The 21,350-nt window shown below is 40.9% G+C and overlaps 1 protein-coding gene across 3 annotated transcripts in view; it reads left to right on the forward strand.

Annotated features, from left to right (window-relative positions):
• grin2da (glutamate receptor, ionotropic, N-methyl D-aspartate 2D, a) overlaps positions 1–21,350 on the forward strand; it is a 408,557-nt gene that overhangs the window by 114,397 nt on the left and 272,810 nt on the right. The window contains exon 1 of one of the 3 annotated variants that reach the window (XM_034199693.1): positions 15,195–15,298. The exons of the other annotated variants lie outside the window; for them this stretch is intronic. Coding sequence (XP_034055584.1) covers positions 15,210–15,298 — 89 coding nt within the window. The 5' untranslated portion in view covers positions 15,195–15,209. Of the gene's footprint in view, positions 1–15,194; positions 15,299–21,350 lie in introns of those variants that run through there. 3 annotated transcript variants of the gene reach the window in all.

A 21,350-nucleotide genomic window follows, 5' to 3' on the forward strand; every position in this document is an offset into this window, starting at 1 on the left:
GGAGACGGCGGTGGCAACACTGGACTGTGACTGGACGAGAGATGGCAGAGGGAAGTGACGAGGCAGGAAGCGAGTTAGGAGACATGGACGTAGCAGGCGGGAGTTGTGAAAATGGAAAATGGGATATAGTGAGGAGAAAGAAACGTAAAAAGGGAGGAAATACTAATTCGGATGAGAGCAATAGTGAGAGTGAAAGGAGAGAAAGAGTAGTCGGAAATAGGCAACAGGAGTTCATGGTGGTTGTGAAACTTGCGCAAGAGGGAGCTCCGTTCGGCGTGTGGAACCCTATACGCTTAACTAAATCCATCAGTAAAGAAATCGGGGAGGTAATGAGTGCTAAAGTATTGAGGAATGGATCAATGTTGATCAAATGTAGGGATAGAGAGCAACAGGGGAGAGCAATAAAGATGAGTACCGTGGAGGGTAAGAAAGTGGAATGTTCACTGTTGAGTGGTAGAAAGCTAGTCAGGGGAGTTGTGACAGGAATCCCCGTCAGAATATCAGCTGATGATGTGAAAGGGAATATAACAAATGCAAAAATAAGTGATGTCAAACGCATGAAAGCAAACCGCAATGGGATTAAAGAAGATAGTCTTTCGGTTTGATGAAAAAAGGCTTCCGGAAAAGATACTTATTGGATATATGTGTTATGATGTGAGACCGTATGTTCCACCACCAATAAGATGTTTTAAATGTCAGAGATTTGGACATGTGGCGGCAGTGTGCAAGGGAAAACAAAGGTGTGGCAGATGTGGTGGAGATCATGAATACGGAAAATGTGAAGAAGGGGCAAAGCTGAAATGTTGCAATTGCGGAGGGGAGCATAGTTCAGCATACCGTGGATGTGAGGTTAGCAAGAAAGCAGAAGAGGTGCAGCGAGTCAGGGTGACGCAGGGAGTTAGCTATGCAGAGGCAGCAAAGACAGTTTCAGGAGGAACGCAGGTTAAAATGGGAAACAACAATAAGAGCAAAGAAACAGGAAAAGTCCACAACTGTGTTAAATTGAAGGAGGACACTCTGATAGTGAGTAAAAGAAAGTTTGTACTGTTTATGGCAGAGATTATCAACTGTTCAGCGCAGACTACAAGCCGGAATGAAAGAATCAAAATAATTGTCAAATCAGCGGAAAAGTACCTTGATGTGAAAGGGATGCACTGGGAAAATGTGAAAGATATCCTAAATGATGACGTCCAACAACCTCAGACATGGACTGGATCATCCTGATGGTGTTAATTGTACTGCAGTGGAATGCTAGAAGTTTAATTGCAAATGGACAAGAGTTCAAAAAATATATTGACAACCTGGGAGAGAAAACTAATGTACTTGGAAACATGGCTGAAACCACAACTGGATTTTATTGTGAAGGGATATACTGCAGTTAGAATAGATAGGGACTCTGGCAGAGGGGGAGGAGTTGCAACATTCATACAGAGTGGTATAAGTTACAAAGTTATGCATGTAAGTACAGATCATGAAGCAATAGTTATAAGGGTATGGAATGATAGAGGACCTATATATATAGTCAATTATTATAATCCATGTGGGAAATTAGATCAAAGTATATTAGAGGATGCTGGGGGTTCACTGCAAGACAAAGTAATATGGTGTGGGGATTTTAATTCACATAACTCGCTATGGGGAAGCAGTAGCATAGATGCAAATGGTGCAGTAGTTGAGGAATGTATAGATGACCACGGGCTAGTGTGCATTAACACTGGAGAAGGAACACGATATAATTGCACGAAGAATATAGAAACAGTACTTGATCTGACATTTGTATCTAGTGCAATAGCAGGTATAAGTACATGGAATGTGGTAAAGCATACTACAGTGGGCAGCGATCATTATCCGGTAATAATTAAAGTTGGGACCAACATAAGGTTTGAAAAGGTAAAGAAAATTCCTAGATGGAAATTGGGAAAGGCTAATTGGGATGCCTTCCAAGTTGTAAGTACGAATAGATGTAAAACACTTCAAGAGGAAAATTATGATGATATAAATAAATTCAATGATGAGCTGGTTAAGGTTATCATTCATTCAGCTAAAGAAACAATTCCGGAAATTGCAGGAGTTAGGCGCACCAAGAGTGTACCCTGGTGGAATGGTGAATGTAGCAAATCCATTAAAGACAGAAATAAAGCATTCAGGCAACTCAAAAAACTCCATTCTCAGGAATCTTTGAATCAGTATAAAAGGGCCCAGGCTATAGTAAGGAGAACAATAAGAACGTAAAAACGCACATTTTGGAGGCAATATTGCAATAGTATTGGAAGAGAAGTATAGCTTGCAGATGTTTGGGGCATGATTAGGAGAATGGGGGGAATTCGAAGGAATTATGAGTTGCCAGTTTTGAGCAGAGGGGACATAATGGCTGTCACAAACTTAGGAAAGGCGGAACTTCTAGCTCAAACATTTAGGAAAGTTCATAGTTCAGATAACCTTACAGAGGAAGCCAGGCAGTGCAGACATAATACACTAATGGAAAACCCTAGAATATTGGATAGAGTAGAAGTGTTAGGGGATCAGTTGGACCTGCATTTTAGTACGTTTGAGTTGAGAAGAGCAATTATTAGTGCTCGTCAAACCACTCCTGAGAAAGATGGTGTTTGTTATAAAATGCTGGAACACATGACAGATAACACTCTAGTCATTGTGTTAAGGTTGTTTAATAGGGTGTGGGATTCTGGCCAACTTCCTTCAGTGTGGAAACAAGCGATAATAGTGCCCATCCTAAAGCCAGGGAAAGACCCTTCAGATCCATCTATAGCTACAGGCCTATTGCCCTGACATCTCATTTATGTAAAATCATGGAGAGAATGGTTACAGAAAGGTTAACATATATCTTAGAAAGTAAAGCTCTGTTGTCCCCATATTAAAGTGGGTTCCGTAGGGGACGGAATACAATGGATTCTATATTGTGCTTAGAATCAGCCATCAGGAAAGCACAGACCAATAAGGAAGTAGTGATTGCAGTCTTCTTTGATATTGAAAAGGCTTATGACATGCTCTGGAAGGAAGGACTACTAATCAAGTTCAAATCATTGGGAATTGGTGGTAAAGCATATAATTGGGTTATGAATTTTTTACTGGACAGAAAAATACAAGTAAGAGTAGGTGCAGAATATTCAAGTGTTTATGCTGTGGAAAATGGTACTCCGCAAGGTAGTGTATGTAGTCCGTTGCTGTTCAATATAATGATACATGACATCTTTAATCAAGTTCATCCAAGTATGGGAAAATCTTTGTATGCAGATGATGGGGCTTTGTGGGCCAAAGGCTGCAATGTAGCACATGTTGGAAAGAAAATACAAGCTGCAATAGTTGAAGTGGAGAAATGGACAAATAAATGGGGATTCAAACTGTCAGTAGCTACTGTAAGACGCAGGTCATTTGTTTTACAAAACGGCATAACATTGCTCCTATATCGTTAAAATTGTATGAGCAACCTCTTGAACAGGTTAATACAATAAGACTTCTTGGTGTTTGGTTTGACGGAAAGCTAACATGGAGCAATCATATAGGAAAAGTTCAAAATAAATGTAAAAAGGTGAACAATGTACAGTACTTCGGTGTTTGGCGGGACAGGAGTGGGGAGCGAGTAGGTCATCACTTCTGAATATATATTGGGCACTCATGAGACCTGTATTTGATTATGGGTGTATAGCGTTCATGGCAGCAGCAGAATCAAACCTTAAAAAGCTGGATGTCCTACAAGCTCAGGCCCTGAGAATATGTAGTGGAGCTTTTAAAACATCTCCAGTATCAGCAATACAGGTGGAAATGGGAGAAATGCCTTTAAGGATAAGAAGAGTGAAAGATTGCTGGGAGCACAATGAGTCACATTTAACAAGTTTTGGATGGATTGGCGATGTTAAAGCAGCAAGTATAGCTTTGAATCAAATACAGTATTGCCCCACAGTTCCAATCTCGTCCATTCCACCCTGGTTGTTCCCATTGCCAAGTGTAGACTTATACGAGAGGAGTTAAAGGAAAAGAAAGAACTACCAGTATGGTGCATAGTCCAGAATTATTTTTGCAAGATATCACTCAGACTCAACAATCATATTTACAGATGGTTCCAAAGATCCAGAGACAGGGCATGCAGGGGCAGCAGTGTATATCCCAGTGAGTAATACACATATAAAGAAAAGGGTAACAGACCATGTGTCAGTACCACAGAGTTGTTGGTGTTGGCATTGAAATGGATAGAGGAGAAAGAAGTACATAATAGTATAATTGCATCTGACAGCTTTTCAGCATTATCAAGTATACGATCAGGCAGATCTTCATTTAGAATGGACATAATAAATGAAATATTTCTAATTTTATATAAAATGCAAAACAAAGGCAGAGCAACTCGTTTCATCTGGGTTCCTGCTCATGTTGGTGTGGAGGATAATGAACAGGTGGATATTCTGGCCAAACAAACACTCAGAATTATGAACATAGACATAGAAGTTCCACTCAGCAAAGCGGAGGTTAAAACATTCATTCAGAAATATGCACAAACAACATGGCAAGATCATTGGGACCTTAGTGATACAGGAAGACATCTTTATAAAATTCAAAGGTATGTGGGGGATGGAAGGAAGGTGGGGTTTAAAAGAAGGGAGGAAAATGTCATTTCTCGGATGAGAATAGGTCATACAGGTCTCAATCATACATTAAGTATAATAGGAAAGCATCCAACCGGAAAGTGTATACACTGCAGCCAGCCAGAAACTGTTGAGCATGTTTTACTGCTTTGCAGGAAATATACTCAGAAAGCAAAATTCCATGACTTGTCGCTATCAGGGCTGTTAGGGAAAACATCAGGCAATATATATTGTGAGATTATTACGTTTCTAAGAGAAATTGATACATTTAAAATAATCTAGAGTTTTGGTTCTTTGTTTTGTTTGTTTTGTTTATTGTTTTCTGCATAGTCTCTTGTCCACACTCCAGTCCAGTTGGTGGCGGTAATGCACCTACAAGTTGGTTTGCCAACCGCCAATAAACACTAAAGAAGAAGAAGAAGACGTTTGAAGCGAGCAACGCGAGCAAAGCGAAGCACAAACACCAGCTTGGAAGCGAGGATGCATTTTCTCACAAACACACAATAATTCGCAATGCCTCATCGTGCCAGCACGTCGGAGGGAAACCTCACAGGATAAGCGCGATGGATAGCAGTTGACAGCCAGCCTGAGACGATTAACTGTTGGCTGTTTTTGTTTTGAAGTGTTTTATGGCGAACTGCAGAGAGAAGGTAGAAGGTAAAAGCGTGTTTGGACGCTTGATGAACTGGAAAGGAAGCTCATAGATTCAGATTTGATTTCCACTCCTGACTTTGCTTTAAAGGACAGATAAGAATCATTCCAGGAGCAATGAAGTGATAAAGTGTTTTCTTTGGTACACTCTTTCTCCGCCTGCCTCATGCAGTTCTGCTTTAGTTTGTTATTTCTTACATTTTAGTCTTTTTTATCTGAATCTGAAAAGGTTTCCATTAATCTTCTTCTTGATTTCTTATTGTGGAGCTTGGAACAACCTACAACAGCAAATGTATTTCTATCAGAAGTGGAAATTACAATGAATCTTCTGTTTTGAATCAATCATGGTGGTATTTGGAATCATTTTTGTTCATTGGAGTTCAAAGATGTGTAGGTATAGGCATTGGAGTTGATGCCTATACCTATTTTATTTGTATTGTTTGTTTTTTATTGCTTTTTATTCATTCTACCGTGTTGTGTACTGTTTGTATACTGTTCCATGCTCACTGCTTGTAGCACTTCGGGATTTGAAGTCAAATATGAAGTGCTTTATAAATGAAACCCATTATTATTATTATTATTATTATTATTATTATTATTATTATTATTATTATTATTATTATTATGTGGACATTAGTTCCCACATCCGAAAGATTGCATAAGGATTTGTGATACTGTTTGAAATAACTTTAATCGATGCCAGTTTAAATTATTTTGGTCATTTCATACTAAAACAGGTTTTCAAGGTTAAAGTGTTAGGCTTGAATATGCCCTTTCACATTTTCAAAAATGCTTTTCGTTTGTAAGCCTGCATACAGTATGCAACTAACTGCTCAATTATTTATGTTCATACGAAATGCCTGGATTTATACCATCTTGATATAAGCGGGTATTTCCCAGATTGGATGGATTTGACTTGTCCAAAAAAGGAATTCAAAAGGTGTTTTAATGGTTAAGCTCCACCCCACTGCAATGAAGGATCACAATATAATTGTTTAATGTCTGTCTTTCTTTACTTTTAACAGAGAAGTACCATCCTGTACAGCTGAGCTGGAACAGGACTTTAGTCACCAGGGACCGGAACAACAACCCACTTATTTGGTCATGGACACTGATGACTCGGTGCTCTAAGCTAGTGTTAAAGGTTTGCCCAAACGGCAATATGTCTTTACCTCTTGAAGACACTCGTTTTTATTTTTATATTTTCAATCTTCAAAGTAAAAGTCAACTTTAATGTCAATTTGTCTGTGTGTTTGTACAGACAGAGATATCGAAATAACGTTTCCAACAATCCCGAATACAAAATACAATAAGACAAATATACAAATATGTATACATATGTATATCCTCTATATATACAATCAACACATTTACACATACTGTATGGACACATTAAGATAAAACACAACAATCAATATATACAAAATAACAAAATAACAGTCACTTCAATATGTTAGGGAATGTACATGCAAGATTGTCCATAGCAGCGTAAATAAGTGTCTGGTGCTGGAATTGAGTGTCTGAGTGTGTGGGGATTTATAGTCCGATGGAGGCAGGGGGGAGAGAGGGGAGGGAGGGGAGGGAGTTCAGCCTCCTGACAGCCTGGTGTAAAAAACTGTTCTTTAGTAGAGTAGTGCTCGACCTCAGGCTGCGGTGAAGAGGCAGTTGGAGGGATGGAAGGGGTCACCCACAATGCTGAGTGCTTTGCGGGTGAGGCGGGTGTTGTAAATGTCCAGGAGTGATGGGAGTGAGGCACAGATGATCCTCTCAGCTGTGTTCATGACGCGCTGCAGGGTCTTGCGGTTCGGTGATGTGCACCCCCAAGAATTTGGTGCTGCTCACTTGTTCCACAGCAGAACTTGGGTATCACTTGGGTGATATTTAAAACTGTTTTACAAAACAAAAGTCAGAATGTGGACATGACATTTATTTTTCTGGGTAAAGTTGGAAGTTATAGCAATGTTATCTTTCTATTGAGATAACAGCTTCAAAAAATCTTTGAGGGTACAACATCCTATAGCCTACTTGGGATAATATATCCTCTGTCAGTCCAGCTCTACCTGGCCTTTCACTATGTAACTTTGGCAATAGTGCATAAGGCTTTACTGCACCACTTTTATTTTGGTCTAACGGGATCAGAACATGTGTTCTGGTTTTCTAAAGTCCTATAGCTGCTTACTGAGTTATCTAGCTAAAATAACGCTTTAGCTAAATTGACATTACAAGCAGTAAAACTGCTCTGCGCTGATGTTGCCTATGTGTTTCTATGGAGATAGCAATGCCGACGAAAAGGCCAAAGTACTACCATTGATGTCACATACTGACATACAACCATTCATATAACAACTGTGTAGTACCGCAAGATAGCAGGGGGAGGTAACCATAGAAACAACTGTTTCAGTGCAAGGCTTTGTGCCAAACCGTGCGTATCATGTGAATGCAGTTTCAGTGTTGCTAACTTTAAGCTAACATTATGCAGTTAGTTGTTAGCTAAGGATTGCTGGGAGGAGAAGTGCTGGTTTAATACCTGAACCAGAAACGGCAATTTAACCGGGTGAGTAACATAAGCTTGTATGATAGGTCGTGTGTTGTTAGAATTACTTGATGTTTTGCTATGTTAGCAAAGTTCTCACCTTGCTGGTTTTTGATCATAAGTACACAATGCAATCATCAATCACAAATGCAAATGTTACAGCAGTGGTGTTCTAAGTTAAATAAACTCTCTAATTTGAAATACCAGATCTCAAATCACGTTGCTTTATTACTGCAGCTGCTTCAGAATAAACATCTTCCAGTGGTTCACTGTTGGAAAGTTATTACTACGAAACAGCTGCACTAACTGTTGAGTTTGCAGAAACAGACAGTAAAGATAGGATGGATTACCACTGCATTACAGTTATGGCACATTTATGTACAGGAATGATTTAGAAGGTAAATGTTTTCTTTCAATTTGCTGACTCAAGCAAACAAATAATCTAATCTATTATGGAAGAAAGCTACTCCAAATATGTCAGGCAGTATAATCAGGCTTCCTCAAAGACAACATGATTAGACATTATGAAAATAGACAAAAGAGTTTGCTGTTTCTTGTGGCAGCTGGGACAACATATCTCTTTAAACACTGTTTACTGCGAAAATAATACATATTTTCCTCATTAAAAATATTACATCAACAAACCGACTTCGCCGGAGCAGTCAAATGATAGATAAGACTTGATTCAAACACCATCATCCTGAAACAGCCTTTGACTATAATGCAATCAATAAAGGGTGTTTTATATGTACAGTAGATGGGCTGCCTGTCATGTTTAATTCAGCAGTCTGTGTGATATCTCCGAACCCCTGTGGAGAAGTAAAGCCTTCTCGCTCAGCTTTGAAGCCACCACCAGAGAGCTACTTGATGTCAACCGTCAGGTCTCTCTGAAGCCATCTGGGTAGCTGGTGTTAGCCCAGTGTCCTATTCAAACCCTTTATGTTGGTATTTTTGCAGCATTTTGGCAGGTACATCTATCATGCTTTCATTGGCCTAAGGGACGTTGGCGTATTGATTAGCTGACCTACTTCCTGTTTCCCCAGGATAACCCAGAAAAACTTTGAAACAGCCACTGATATACTGGAGATGGACATCAGCTAAGGGCAGGGACAGGAGTTATGATATGTGCTATAGAAGTTGGCATTCGTATGACATCTAACTGTCTAGGAAGCCCTTTGTTGATACTTTTGCACCCAATATTGTGATGTTGGTTACTGGATCCCAACACCAACAATATCATTATTGCCCATCACTTACACTGATTGGCTATAATTATTTAGTGCTTTTCTTTTATCTTCAGCTATGACATCACCATTAGGGGCTTCTCTGATTGACTCGTTAAAATAACAAAAAGTTATCAATCTGGTGACATGTAGTCATGATTCCTTAACAGCCCTTTGATAACATGTACAATCTGTCCAATATTGTTATTGTTTGAGACATTTCATTTTATTAATACAACCTCGTTTTTGGTCAATATCCCCAAATGATGTGGTTAGCAGTTGCTGATGTCACCTCAGTTTTGATTTTTGACACATGTGCTCAGGCAATTTGTTTAACACACACTCAAATAATGACGTCTATGCAGATTTATGTTTTATTAATAATCATATCATCCACAGTGATCAGTCAGTTTCCTCAATATAGTTAATTAATTTCCACAAAGGATTGTTATTGTACCCATTTATAGTCAAACAAGTATGAGTGGTAAGCTAAAACCCTCGTACGGAGTGTTTCTCCAATTATTTCGAAACACAATGTGATGCATCAGTATAGTTGCTATGGTTACTTTCAGTTTCATGATTTTTATGTTTGAGCTGTCCTGATACACAATGTTTGTTGACAAGAATTCTCTGTGGCCATGGTGTAAACAAGATAGAAAGATGCTTCTTGTTTTTCATTATTTACACAGTCTCCAGTCGGCTGGGTCAACATAATTACTGTGCGGTAAAAATGACCACGGAGTAAAATATTTAGTCCACTGCGTGAGATGTTTGCTGGTCCTGTGTGACTGCAGCGAGACTGAGAAAAACAGGGATGATGGGAGTGGACTGTATTTCAACACAAGTAGAACATAACTGAACATAATAAAGGTCAGCTTCAGCAGTTGTGGAAGATTGCATTGGCAATCCATTAATCATTGCGGTTGTACCTAATTAACTTTCTTTTGTAATGATGCTCGTCCACACACTGTTGGCAGTATGATGGGTGTTTGGTTTGGCGAGAGTTGTTGTTAGCATTTTCCTATACAACATTGAGATCATCCAGTGTAGAATATGAGTGCTGCACTGTAAAATACAAATTAGGGAACATTAAAGAGGATATGTTATGCACATTTTCAGCTTTATGTGTTTCTACTGTGACATGTTTGCAATACACATTCATCCTCTGTCTGAAACGAGAGCCTGCAGTCTGCTCTGATTGGTTAGCTGTCCAGCTCTGTTGTGATTGTTTGACCGCTAAGAGTTTTGTCAAAAATGTCATGCCCCTTAGCCTATCATGTACAATGTGTTGGAGCGCTAGCCAATATAACTGTTACATTGTGATGTCACTATGTTACAGCGGTAAACAAAGGAGTCCAATGGATGCGTTTCAGGCAGGGGGGGAGTTTGTGTGAGAAATACTCCCTCTGTTAACGCGTTACAAAGTAACGCGTTACTGTAACGCGCTACTGTAACGTACAGTAACTAGTACTCTAACGCATTACTTTTTTAATTCAGTAACTCAGTTACCGTTACTACATGGTGCGTTACTCCGTTACTGCGTTAGTTTTTTTATATAGTCAACAACCAGGCGAACAGAGATGAGAACTGTACTTACTTGAGTAAATGTACTTAGATACTTCCTGTGTCACATGCGGAGACGGGCTGTGGGCGTGTTTGTGTTGTTTACTAACAAGACTATCATGGCGGCGGCGGAGCTCAGGTCTAGTTTCTCCACCTGGAGATATTCTCACTATTTCACTTTTGTCGAGCACAAAGAAAAGAACGTTTCTGTTAAATGTAAGTTGTGTCCTGGCGGGTCAAAGAGCCTATCTACTGCCCAAACCAGTCATTCAAATCTCTTAAAACATCTGCAAAAACAACATGCTGGGACGAAGCTAGTAACTAAGACCGGCACAGACCCAGACTCATCCAACGCCACTCCACCTCCACCTAAGCAACAGCGGCTGGATTTTAACCAAGGGACTGCTAGCCAGGGAAAAGTCGATAAAGCCATTGCACGGTATGTTGTAGAACACATGCAGGCTATTGCTACAGTGGAGTCACCCGCTTTCAGGGAGCTAGTTAGCATGATAGCATGTCCGGGCGGCACACGGCATATGGGACGGGAAACTTTTTCCAACTACCTGGAGAAAGAATATACAAAAATGGAAAGCCAGCTAATATCGATGCAATCCAGATGGTTTTCAGTAACTAGCACAACACTGGTTATAGGCAGTGTTGTGCTAGTTACTGAAAACCATCTGGCAACGGTAACTGAGTTACTGAATTTAAAAAGTAATGCGTTAGAGTACTATTTACTGCCAAAAATAACGGCGTTACAGTAAGTAACGTTAGTAGTTAGTCCCAACACTGCCTATAACACACTACAGGAAAGGGGAAACCAGTGTATATACTCCTAAACTGATTTCAATATGTGTTTCTATGTTTTGTTTCCTCCAATGAGACACACTATTTCTGCACTATAATCACAAGGCGACATGCGTATTATAAGAGATCCACTTTACCGCCGTATAAAATAGTTTGTAAATTGCTTCTATTTAGCAAAATAGTCAATAATGTTTTTGCCAGGCAGGGAATAGCACACACTCAAACTTTCTCACACAGACACACACACTCTCTCCTTTGCCATCTACCATCATGGCCGTTGGCTGTGTGAGCCCTTTAATAGCAGCCTGAATAATGCAGCGGAGTTTCTCATTCCAGGCCGCGCCGCCTGCCGCAGTCTGAGTGAGAGTTATCAGGAATATTTCCTTTTTTCCCCGTTCGCCTTAATATCACTTTTCTTCCCCTCTCTCTGCCCTCCATTTCCTGTTTCTCACCCTTCTCCCTCTGGTGCTCGCTCATTATATGGTGCACTTTCAGTAGTTTATTACTCCAATGTCCGTCTTTCTTTCTGGCTCTTGCTCACTCTAAAAAAAGGCATGAATACAAATATAGTCATGTGAACATGCTCACCATCACTCCGACTTTTCTGAAAGACCCTCTCTTGCAGAATCTTGATTAAAATATAAGTTTTTTGGGGTATATTTCCACTGAAGCTACATTTTACCTCATATGTTGAGGTGACCTCTTTTCATTTTTCGTAATGAGTATTTTCCATCATCTAAATCACCTGCCCCATTTGTATCCTTCCTTACACTTAAGACTGCTCACAGACTGAGAGAAACAGTGATGGAGGGATGTGGAACTAAAATTAGATGGAGAAAATAAGAAGAGGGATGTTGTGGAGTCGGAGATGAGAAGGAGAGAAGGAGGGAGGGAAGCAGAGCGAGCATTACATCAGAAAGCCTTCTGGTTGAAAGCAATGACATTAGTAAGTGATGTCTGGAGAAAAAAAATAGCCAATCTGGGAAAAGGGTGACAGTTATGGATTGTGTGTGTGTGTATGGGCATTATTCTGCGTGAGTTTGGGTGTACATTATACCCTTCAGACTTGTGTGTTTCTCTGTGGTGAATGTACTAGATATTTTTGACTGTACTCCACCTGCTATATACCCTTTAGAACAAATATACACTTTTTGTCAAGCTATCTTTTTAAGAATCCACCCATTCAATATGGTACGTTCAACTTGTTTATTTATCATCAAATTGTTATTGTATGATATGAGTATGTCTTTCTTAAAACAAACAAAAACAATTCAATCTAGAGATAGCTAGATAAAAAACGACCCTGGTCTGACTTTAAAGGCCATACATACAGTACAGGTGGTTTCAATGAAGTTGCCTGATAAGTGCACCTGTTCATGCAAAATTCAACTTTTGTTAATACAATTGGAAATTAAGATTAAGTTAAATTGAAACACTGGAAATACATTTGAAACACCAACACAAAATGTGACTTAAATATTCAATCTTACAAAAAATAACAGCAGATGAAAACAACATATCTGTGTAAAGAAGAAAATATTTCATTTCCCACATGGTTTACTTTTTATGGTGCTCTGAATCACATAATTGATTTGAATTATCTTCTGCGGTGGTTTAATATCATCCTACTGAAAAATTACCCCATAAACTAGCTCCTAATACAACACCGTATTAGATCGAAATTTACATTTGTTTTTGTATTTCAACATTTTTCTTCATTTCCATGAAATCCGGTTTCCTCGTCAGTGTATACTTGACATGGCTTATTTTCTAATTAATTTCACTTATTGGTTATATAAATATATTTCACATAGTTTTATCATGCCTAATTAAGCAAAGCTCTAATCTGCCCTAAAAACTAGTAAAACTTGTTTTAAATTAATCTTCAGAATTTCTTGAAAGTAAATCATGTGACTAAGTTTTAGAGTGTTTTGTTTTTATTCAAATGTTAATCATAAATCCTACACCAACATTGTTTGGAGGCCACTCACTGTTGAAAACTTTCATTTACAAACAGGTTCCACCGTGCTAAAATAAGGCTCACTTAACTTGTTTCATCAATTTTATCCAATAAATTGTAATTTTTCCAAATACTGGTGTACTGATCTGCCGTCTACGTCCAATCAGGAGACCATTCCCAATGCAACACAATTGGAAAAAGGTAGCGGGTAATTATGGAATGCCGTTTAAGCCAAAATTAAATTAGTACATAAATAATTAAATAAATACATATATATATATATATAAATATGCCTATCAAATAAATAAATAAGGTTATAAAATACATTCTGAAATAAATAAATAAGGCGATAAATATATATATATAAATGTAAATTTAAATACACATTTATTTATTTCATGGGACTTTTATTTCATAATCCCACATTTATTTATTTCAAGAGACTTTTATTTCATAATGCTACATTTATTTGTTTCAGGGGACTTGTATTTCATAATGCCACATTACATTTCCATATAATATTCAAATTAACGGGGCGTGGTTAGCTCACAGATCCAGACCAAAGAATCAGCACCACTGACACTGACTCAATGGGCCTTTCTCATTTCTCTAATTCCCCTCCTCGACTCCTATCCTCGTGTCTTAGTCCCGCCCACAGGAGATGCGAGCGAAGGAGTCGAGGAGGGGAAGCAGCAGGCGGTTAGAGAAATTAGAACTCCTCTCCTCTGAGCGGTCATTTTAAAGAGACGTCCATTAATGATGACATGAGGCACAGCAGCCCTCTGTCTGATGGACAGATGTGTTCATGATGACTTATATATTTACTTTTAATTCATTCACAGTGCGATATAATGAGACAATAACAGGCTACAGATGCGGACATATATACACACACATACATATATATATATATTTATATAAATATATACGATTTCAGATTCAATGAGAGCACTCTCATAATAACGTAACACTATCAGAGACTGGATATATCTATATATATATAAAATAATATCCAGGGGATGCATGCAGTGCTACGATGACCTCGTAAGAACTCAGATGCTCGATTCCGTTTGCTTGGTAATATTCTTTATTGTAAAGAACCCAAGCTATCCAATAATGACTACTAGGCTCTACATCGAATCACTAGGTTCTACTAGGTTTTGTAACATGGTTCTCTGGTAAACAGGCATGGAGATAACGACAAGACAAGACGAACCAACACCAGACAAAGGGAGAGAAGGACTAAATATACACATTAGGTAATGGGGCACAGGTGGACACAATCAGGGGCGGGAACAACAATCAGTCTAGCAGGTGCCACACGGACAGGAAGTGCCAACACCTGGAGAGAGAGAGTAGAGTAATTACCATCAAAAGACCGATAGACAAAACACAACAGCTAACAGGATACTAGCACTAAACCCTTACAGTACCCCCCCTTTTACGGACGACTCCAGACGTCCCTGAATCCTGAGACCGTAGTCTGTCAAAATCCGTGATAAGGGACTTGTCGACAATGAAGCTGCCCGGGATCCAGCATCTCTCTTCTATTCCTTACCCTACCCAGTCGACCAGGAACTGTCTCCCTCTACCCCGCTTTCTTTCTGACAGTATCTTTTTTACTGTATAGATGATACCTCCGTCGATGACCCGGGGAGGCGGAGGTGGTTTGGAGGGGGGAACCAGTCTGCTCTCTAAAACTGGTTTCAGCTGGCTGACATGGAACGTGGGGTGGACCTTGAGGGACTTTGGGAGACATAGGCGAACAGCAACAGGATTAATCACTATTGAAATGGGAAATGGACCAACGAACCGAGGAGCCAGTTTCCTGATTCTCTGGAGAATTTCTCTGGCGAAGCGAGGTGGATCGTAGGCGAATGCACGGGGACTTGAACGGGAATATCAGCAGACCTGACCCCGCTGGACCGGAAAACTGTGCCGCAGGAACACCAGGATTTGCCACGAGGTGAGTGAGTACTTCCCGCATCAGCCAGTAGGTTTATTTCCGTTGACACAGTAGCTTGAAAGTTGTCTTGACGAACATTCAAACCCTGGACCCCTTGGTTAATTGCTGACAGCTGTTCCTCATGCTGATGAAGGAGTCTACCCTGCACCTGCAGGGCCGTTTTTAGCGTTGTAGAATCGGCTGAGTCCATCTTGTTAGGTTGGTTCGTTCTGCTACGATGACCTCGTAAGAACTCAGATGCTCGATTCCGTTTGCTTGGTAATATTCTTTATTGTAAAGAACCCAAGCTATCCAATAATGACTACTAGGCTCTACTAGGATTCTACATCGAATCACTAGGTTCTACTAGGTTTTGTAACATGGTTCTCTGGTAAACAGGCATGGAGATAACGACAAGACAAGACGAACCAACACCAGACAAAGGGAGAGAAGGACTAAATATACACATTAGGTAATGGGGCACAGGTGGACACAATCAGGGGCGGGAACAACAATCAGTCTAGCAGGTGCCACACGGACAGGAAGTGCCGACACCTGGAGAGAGAGAGTAGAGTAATTACCATCAAAAGACCGATAGACAAAACACTAAAACACAACAGCTAACAGGATACTAGCACTAAACCCTTACATGCAGAGCTGTCATTGGTTGAGATAAGTCCGGCCGTGCATCACAACTCTTTTAAAACATCACTGTTGCCGGAAATACATCCGCGGAAGATCCGCGGAGGACCCATCAGTGTATCCTCGGTTATAGCTCCTCCAGAGAGCCTCCTCAATGTTCGATCCTCGGTCCTCGAAGTACATTTAGAGAAATGAGACATCCTTCAACATGGCGCGCTGAAATTCATTTCCGGGTCACTACCGGAGGACCGAGGAGTCGAGGAGGGGAAATTAGAGAAATGAGAAAGGCCCAATTGCTCTTTTTTCACACTCCAGTACTCGTAAGTGGTTTGCCAACCGCCAATAAACCAAACCAGTTCGGTTCAAAAACCATTCTTGCACTTTTCTGGTGCTTAACTGGTTCTCCTCTGGTTCTGCCCCTTTTCCACCAAACCGGTTCCAGAGCCAGTTCCGGCCTACAGCCTGATTTAGCTATGGTTCTTCCTGTTTCAGCCGCAGCGGAGCCGGCTCTAAACACCAAAAAACGGTTCTTAGCTGACCCCACTTGGCTGCCCGGCAAGAACCAAGAACCACGCTCACGTCGGAGGGGGGCGAGATTAACCTGAACAATAACAGTTTATGGTGAGTACGGCATATGAAAGTTGTAACAAGCAGTAGCGCTGAGCAAAGTGACTAGACACTTTATAAAGTCAGGAAACACTAACCAGGCTTCGTGTGATTCTGTTTATTTGTACCTTACTTTGACCATCCGTTAGCTGTTATTGATCATTGTGGAGAGAGGCAGACGTTTTGTTTTTCATTATAGCAGCTATCGAATGGAATCAATACATGGGCTGCACAGGTTGTCGTGTCCGACTATCACAAGTAGAATCATAATGAAAAATACGCCGGTAAAATGTGCCTGTAGAAAACGGCTTATGCCACAATAGGATAGCAACAGGTAGTCAAGATAGTCAGCTTAGCTTCGGATGCTATAAATAACTGCAGTCAACTCAGCCGTCTCTCGCGTTCGCTTGGTCAAATCAGCAGCTCTTCATTTTTGAGTGTGCGATTAATAGCGCCTTTACAGTTATTTGCAATACAAATTGTTTGTATCATAATAAAACTGACACTGTTTGACTCAGTCCTAGTTTTACTGCTACAATAAAAGTACTTTTACTGTGTACTTTTTGGGTAATACTCTCTGGTCCTCTGGAAACTGTGGAGGTGGTGGGAGACAGGAGAATGGCAGCCAAGCAGTCCTCCCTGCTGGACAATGTGTCTCACCCCCTCCAGGATACCCTGTCCTCACTGTGCAGCTCCTTCAGCGACAGGCTGCTGCACCCCCGCTGTCTCACGGAGAGATACCGCAGGTCCTTCCTTCCTGCAGCGGTCAGACTATACAACCAGCACAGCCCCTAGTAGACCCCCCCTACACACACCACAACACAGACTATATCACCCCTTGCTGCTAAATACCAACCAACTATGTGCAATGTGTGCTATATGCAGGGGTGCACATAACTTTTTTGCCCTGGTTCTCAAAGGAGCACCTGGAGATGTTGCTTGGTGCTCATCCTTAAAATGAAATAAACCGTAACTTTTGAGGGGGTCTTGACTTTATTTGCCAGACACACAACACGGCACTGAACACATATGCAGAGGTGAACACAGAACACTCATGCAGAGGTGAACACTGAACACACATGCAGAGGTGAACACTGAACACACATGCAGAGGTGAACACAAGACAACATTAGCACGACCAGTAATCCTACAAGCTGTCATCACTACCCTCCTGACTGTTCTCCTGACTGTCTTCCTCTCTGTCAGACATGGTAGCTGATGATGTAGGCCTACTACTTTCTCTCTGGTTGAGTCTGCGATTAGCTGCTCGCATCCACAAGTCAACAGCTGGTTTTGGGTCGAAAGTCTCTGTTGTCATCTTAGAAAAGTGGATGTAATCAAATAAGTATGTGAACATAACCAATAACCTACCATAGCCAATAACAAATTAATGTAACTTATTTTATTTATGTTGTTCATTCATATCTTATTTTACCTTAACATTTATTTATTTATGCATATTTTTTTATCTCTCCAGTTTTAAAGGATATTTTTGGTTACTGTCCTATAGTATACATTGGAATGATTTCAAACCTGTTTATCCCAATAATTATAAAGGAGTGCCTTGGAAATATGTGTTTACATAAATTGTGACCAAACCATTTGAACTTAGACTAAAGTGAACTATCTAAACACTCAGAGTCCTTTACCTCACTGAGCTGTAGTTATCAGAGAGGACTCTCCCTCCACATCATTGTAGAAACATCTTCTTCTTCCGTTAGAGCAGCTAGCACCAGATGCTAATAACAACAGTGCCGGAACCGGTGCACCCTCCCTCTCTCCCTCGCTCACTCGCACTTTGGCTGTGAGCTGCAGGTGCCAGATAAGCCAACATCCCCCATTTTCATCACTTACAGCGCCCATCGTACAGGGCAAATGCAACGTGTAACCGGGGTGAAAAGGGTGTTACATTGACTTAATTGTGAATATTGTTACATCAAGGCCGAAAATTAGGATGAGCCCCAACGGTCAAAAATGTTTTTTTCCCTCCCAGATCTGCCAGCGCAGCGCCTCCCCAGATCTGGCGCCCTAGGCGAACATCTATTACGCCAGGGCTACGGGCCGGCCCTGAGTTCATATCATAGGTTCATATGCAACTCGCAAATATATTTCTCTCTCTCTCTTCTCTTTTCTCTCTCCTCTCTTCTCTCTTTTCTCTTCTCCCTTCTCTCTCTTCTCTCTCTTCCTCTCTCTCTCTCAATGTTGGTACGCAAATGCGCCTTTTTTCAAATGACACGGTTCTCTTTTTTTGGCGGAGGTGCGCATGCGCACCTGCGCACCAGTTATGTGCAGCCCTGGCTATATGTGCAATATATATATGCCGTTAATAACTGTGCAATATATACCTGCATGGCTGCTAAATCCTTAGAATTGTTACAAGGTGTGTATTTTGTAAGGTGTGTATTTTGTAAATTGTGTAACTTGCTGCTGCTCAATACCATCTTTTGCAATATGTGCTATATGTGCAATATATATATGCCGTTAATAACTGTAATATATACCTGGCTGCTAAATCCTAAGAACTGTTACAGGATGTGTATTTAGAAAATTATGTAACTTTTTATTTTTTCATTATATCTTATATTATATCATAACTTTTTTTGAATGCATGTAACATATGTAACATTAAGCTGTCTGTGGCTCTTTTTCCTGCTGTAACTACGCACATTTCCCCTCCTTAGGACTAATAAAGGTATTCTGATTGTGATTGTGATTCTGAAAGTCCCCTCCTGAGAACAACATCATGCCACTTCTGCATATATATATATATATATATATATATATTTGATGAGGGATACAATTATTTGTAGCCATAAGTTCTTAATACATTACATTACATTACATTACATTGCATTTAGCTGACGCTTTTATCCAAAGCGACTTACAATAAGTACATTCGACCAATAAAATGGGTACTGTTGGATTCAGTACTTGTAAGACTACTACCACAAATACAATGAAGTACTTTTACTGTGTACTTTTAGAGTAATAGTCAGTCAAACTCCCTTCCCGAGTACAATAATGCATGTTTTCTGCTATATTGAATAAGCGTTGTTCTTCACAATATTGATAATGTTGGACAGAGTATTTTAAGAGGATATGGTAGACAGATGACATCAACACTAGCAGTATTGTTACCCCTTGGAAAGTCTTTAAAGACTGGCCTGGATAGCTGTTCACAACTTTCCTTCAGCACAGTGACACACCCCTGTCACTCTTGTTGGCCTCTTATGATGCTGCTAAAGTCCTTCTACTGCACCTTTTTATTTATTGATCAGCTGCTTGTGTGACAGTCAGACAGTGAAGACTTTACAGCGGCCGAGAGAATAAACTCCGGTGGATGAGCAGCACTGCAGCAGTCGGTAAATGCAGCTGAACCACATTAAAAAACAATGAACCACGGCACTCTGGAGAAAAGTATAAGGGTTGAGAAGTAGTTATTTAATTTAATCGTATGATTAAAAGCAACACGACCATCAACCCGACGCAGTCCCCCATTGTTTTTGTTGTGAGCGGCGTTTGGGAGAAAATCAGCAACGTAAACGGTAACGTCATGATGCAGCAGCAGTCGGGCTCTGAGCGCTGGAACACGAGTGGTGCTACAGAGAAGAGCCAGTTAAGCACCAGAAAAGCACAAGAACGGTTCTGGAACCGGTTTGGTGGAAAAGTAGCATAGTGTTTATTGGTGGTTGGCAAACCACTTAAGAGTACTGGAGTGTGAAACAAGAGCTATTGAGTCAGTGTTGTGGTGCTGTTGCTTTTGTCTGGACCATTGAGCTAACCACGCCCCGTTCATTTGAATATTAGAAATGGAAATGGAATATGGCATTATGAAATACATGTCCCCTGAAATAAATAAATGTGGCATTATGAAATAAAAGTCCCCATAAATAAATAAATGTGGCATTATGAAATACATGTCCCCTGAAATAAATAAATGTGGCATTATGAAATAAAAGTCCCCATAAATAAATAAATGTGGCATTATGAAATAAAGCGAGAGCTGTGTCCGGGTCCTCGGCAGTAAGTCGGACACATTTCCGGTGAGGGTTGGCCTCTGCCAGGGCTGCGCTTTGTCACCAATCCTGTTTCTAATATACATGGCTCGGATTTCGAGGCGTAGTCGTGGGGGAGGGGGTCTGCAGTTCGGTGGACTAAGGATTGCACCACTGCTTTTTGCAGATGATGTGGTTCTAATGGCTTCATCGGTCTGCGACCTTCAGCACTCACTGGATCGGTTCGCAACCGAGTGTGAAGCGGCTGGGATGAGGATCAGCACCTCCAAATCTGAGGCCATGGTTCTCAGCAGGAAACCGATGGACTGTCCACTTCAAGTAGGGAATGAGTCCTTACCCCAAGTGAAGGAGTTCAAGTATCTCGGGGTCTTGTTCTCGAGTGAGGGAACAATGGAGCGTGAGATGGGCCGGAGAATCGGAGCAGCGGGAGCGGTACTGCAGTCGCTTTACCGCACCGTTGTGACGAAAAGGGAGCTGAGCCAGAAGGCAAAGCTCTCTGTCTACCGGGCCATTTTCGTTCCTACCCTCACCTATGGTCATGAAGGATGGGTCATGACCGAAAGAACGAGATCGCGGATACAAGCGGCCGAGATGGGTTTTCTCCGCAGGGTGGCTGGTGTCTCCCTTAGGGATAAGGTGAGAAGTTCGGTCATCAGGGAGGGACTCGGAGTTGAGCTGCTCCTCCTTCGCGTCGAAAGGAGCCAGTTGAGGTGGTTCGGGCACCTAGTTAGGATGCCACCTGGGCGCCTCCCTAGGGAGGTGTTCCAGGCACGTCCAGCTGGGAAGAGACCAAGGGGTAGACCTAGGAC

This window comes from Gymnodraco acuticeps, unplaced genomic scaffold (assembly GCF_902827175.1).
Source record: "Gymnodraco acuticeps unplaced genomic scaffold, fGymAcu1.1, whole genome shotgun sequence".
In the NCBI taxonomy this organism is placed as follows: domain Eukaryota; kingdom Metazoa; phylum Chordata; class Actinopteri; order Perciformes; family Bathydraconidae; genus Gymnodraco; species Gymnodraco acuticeps.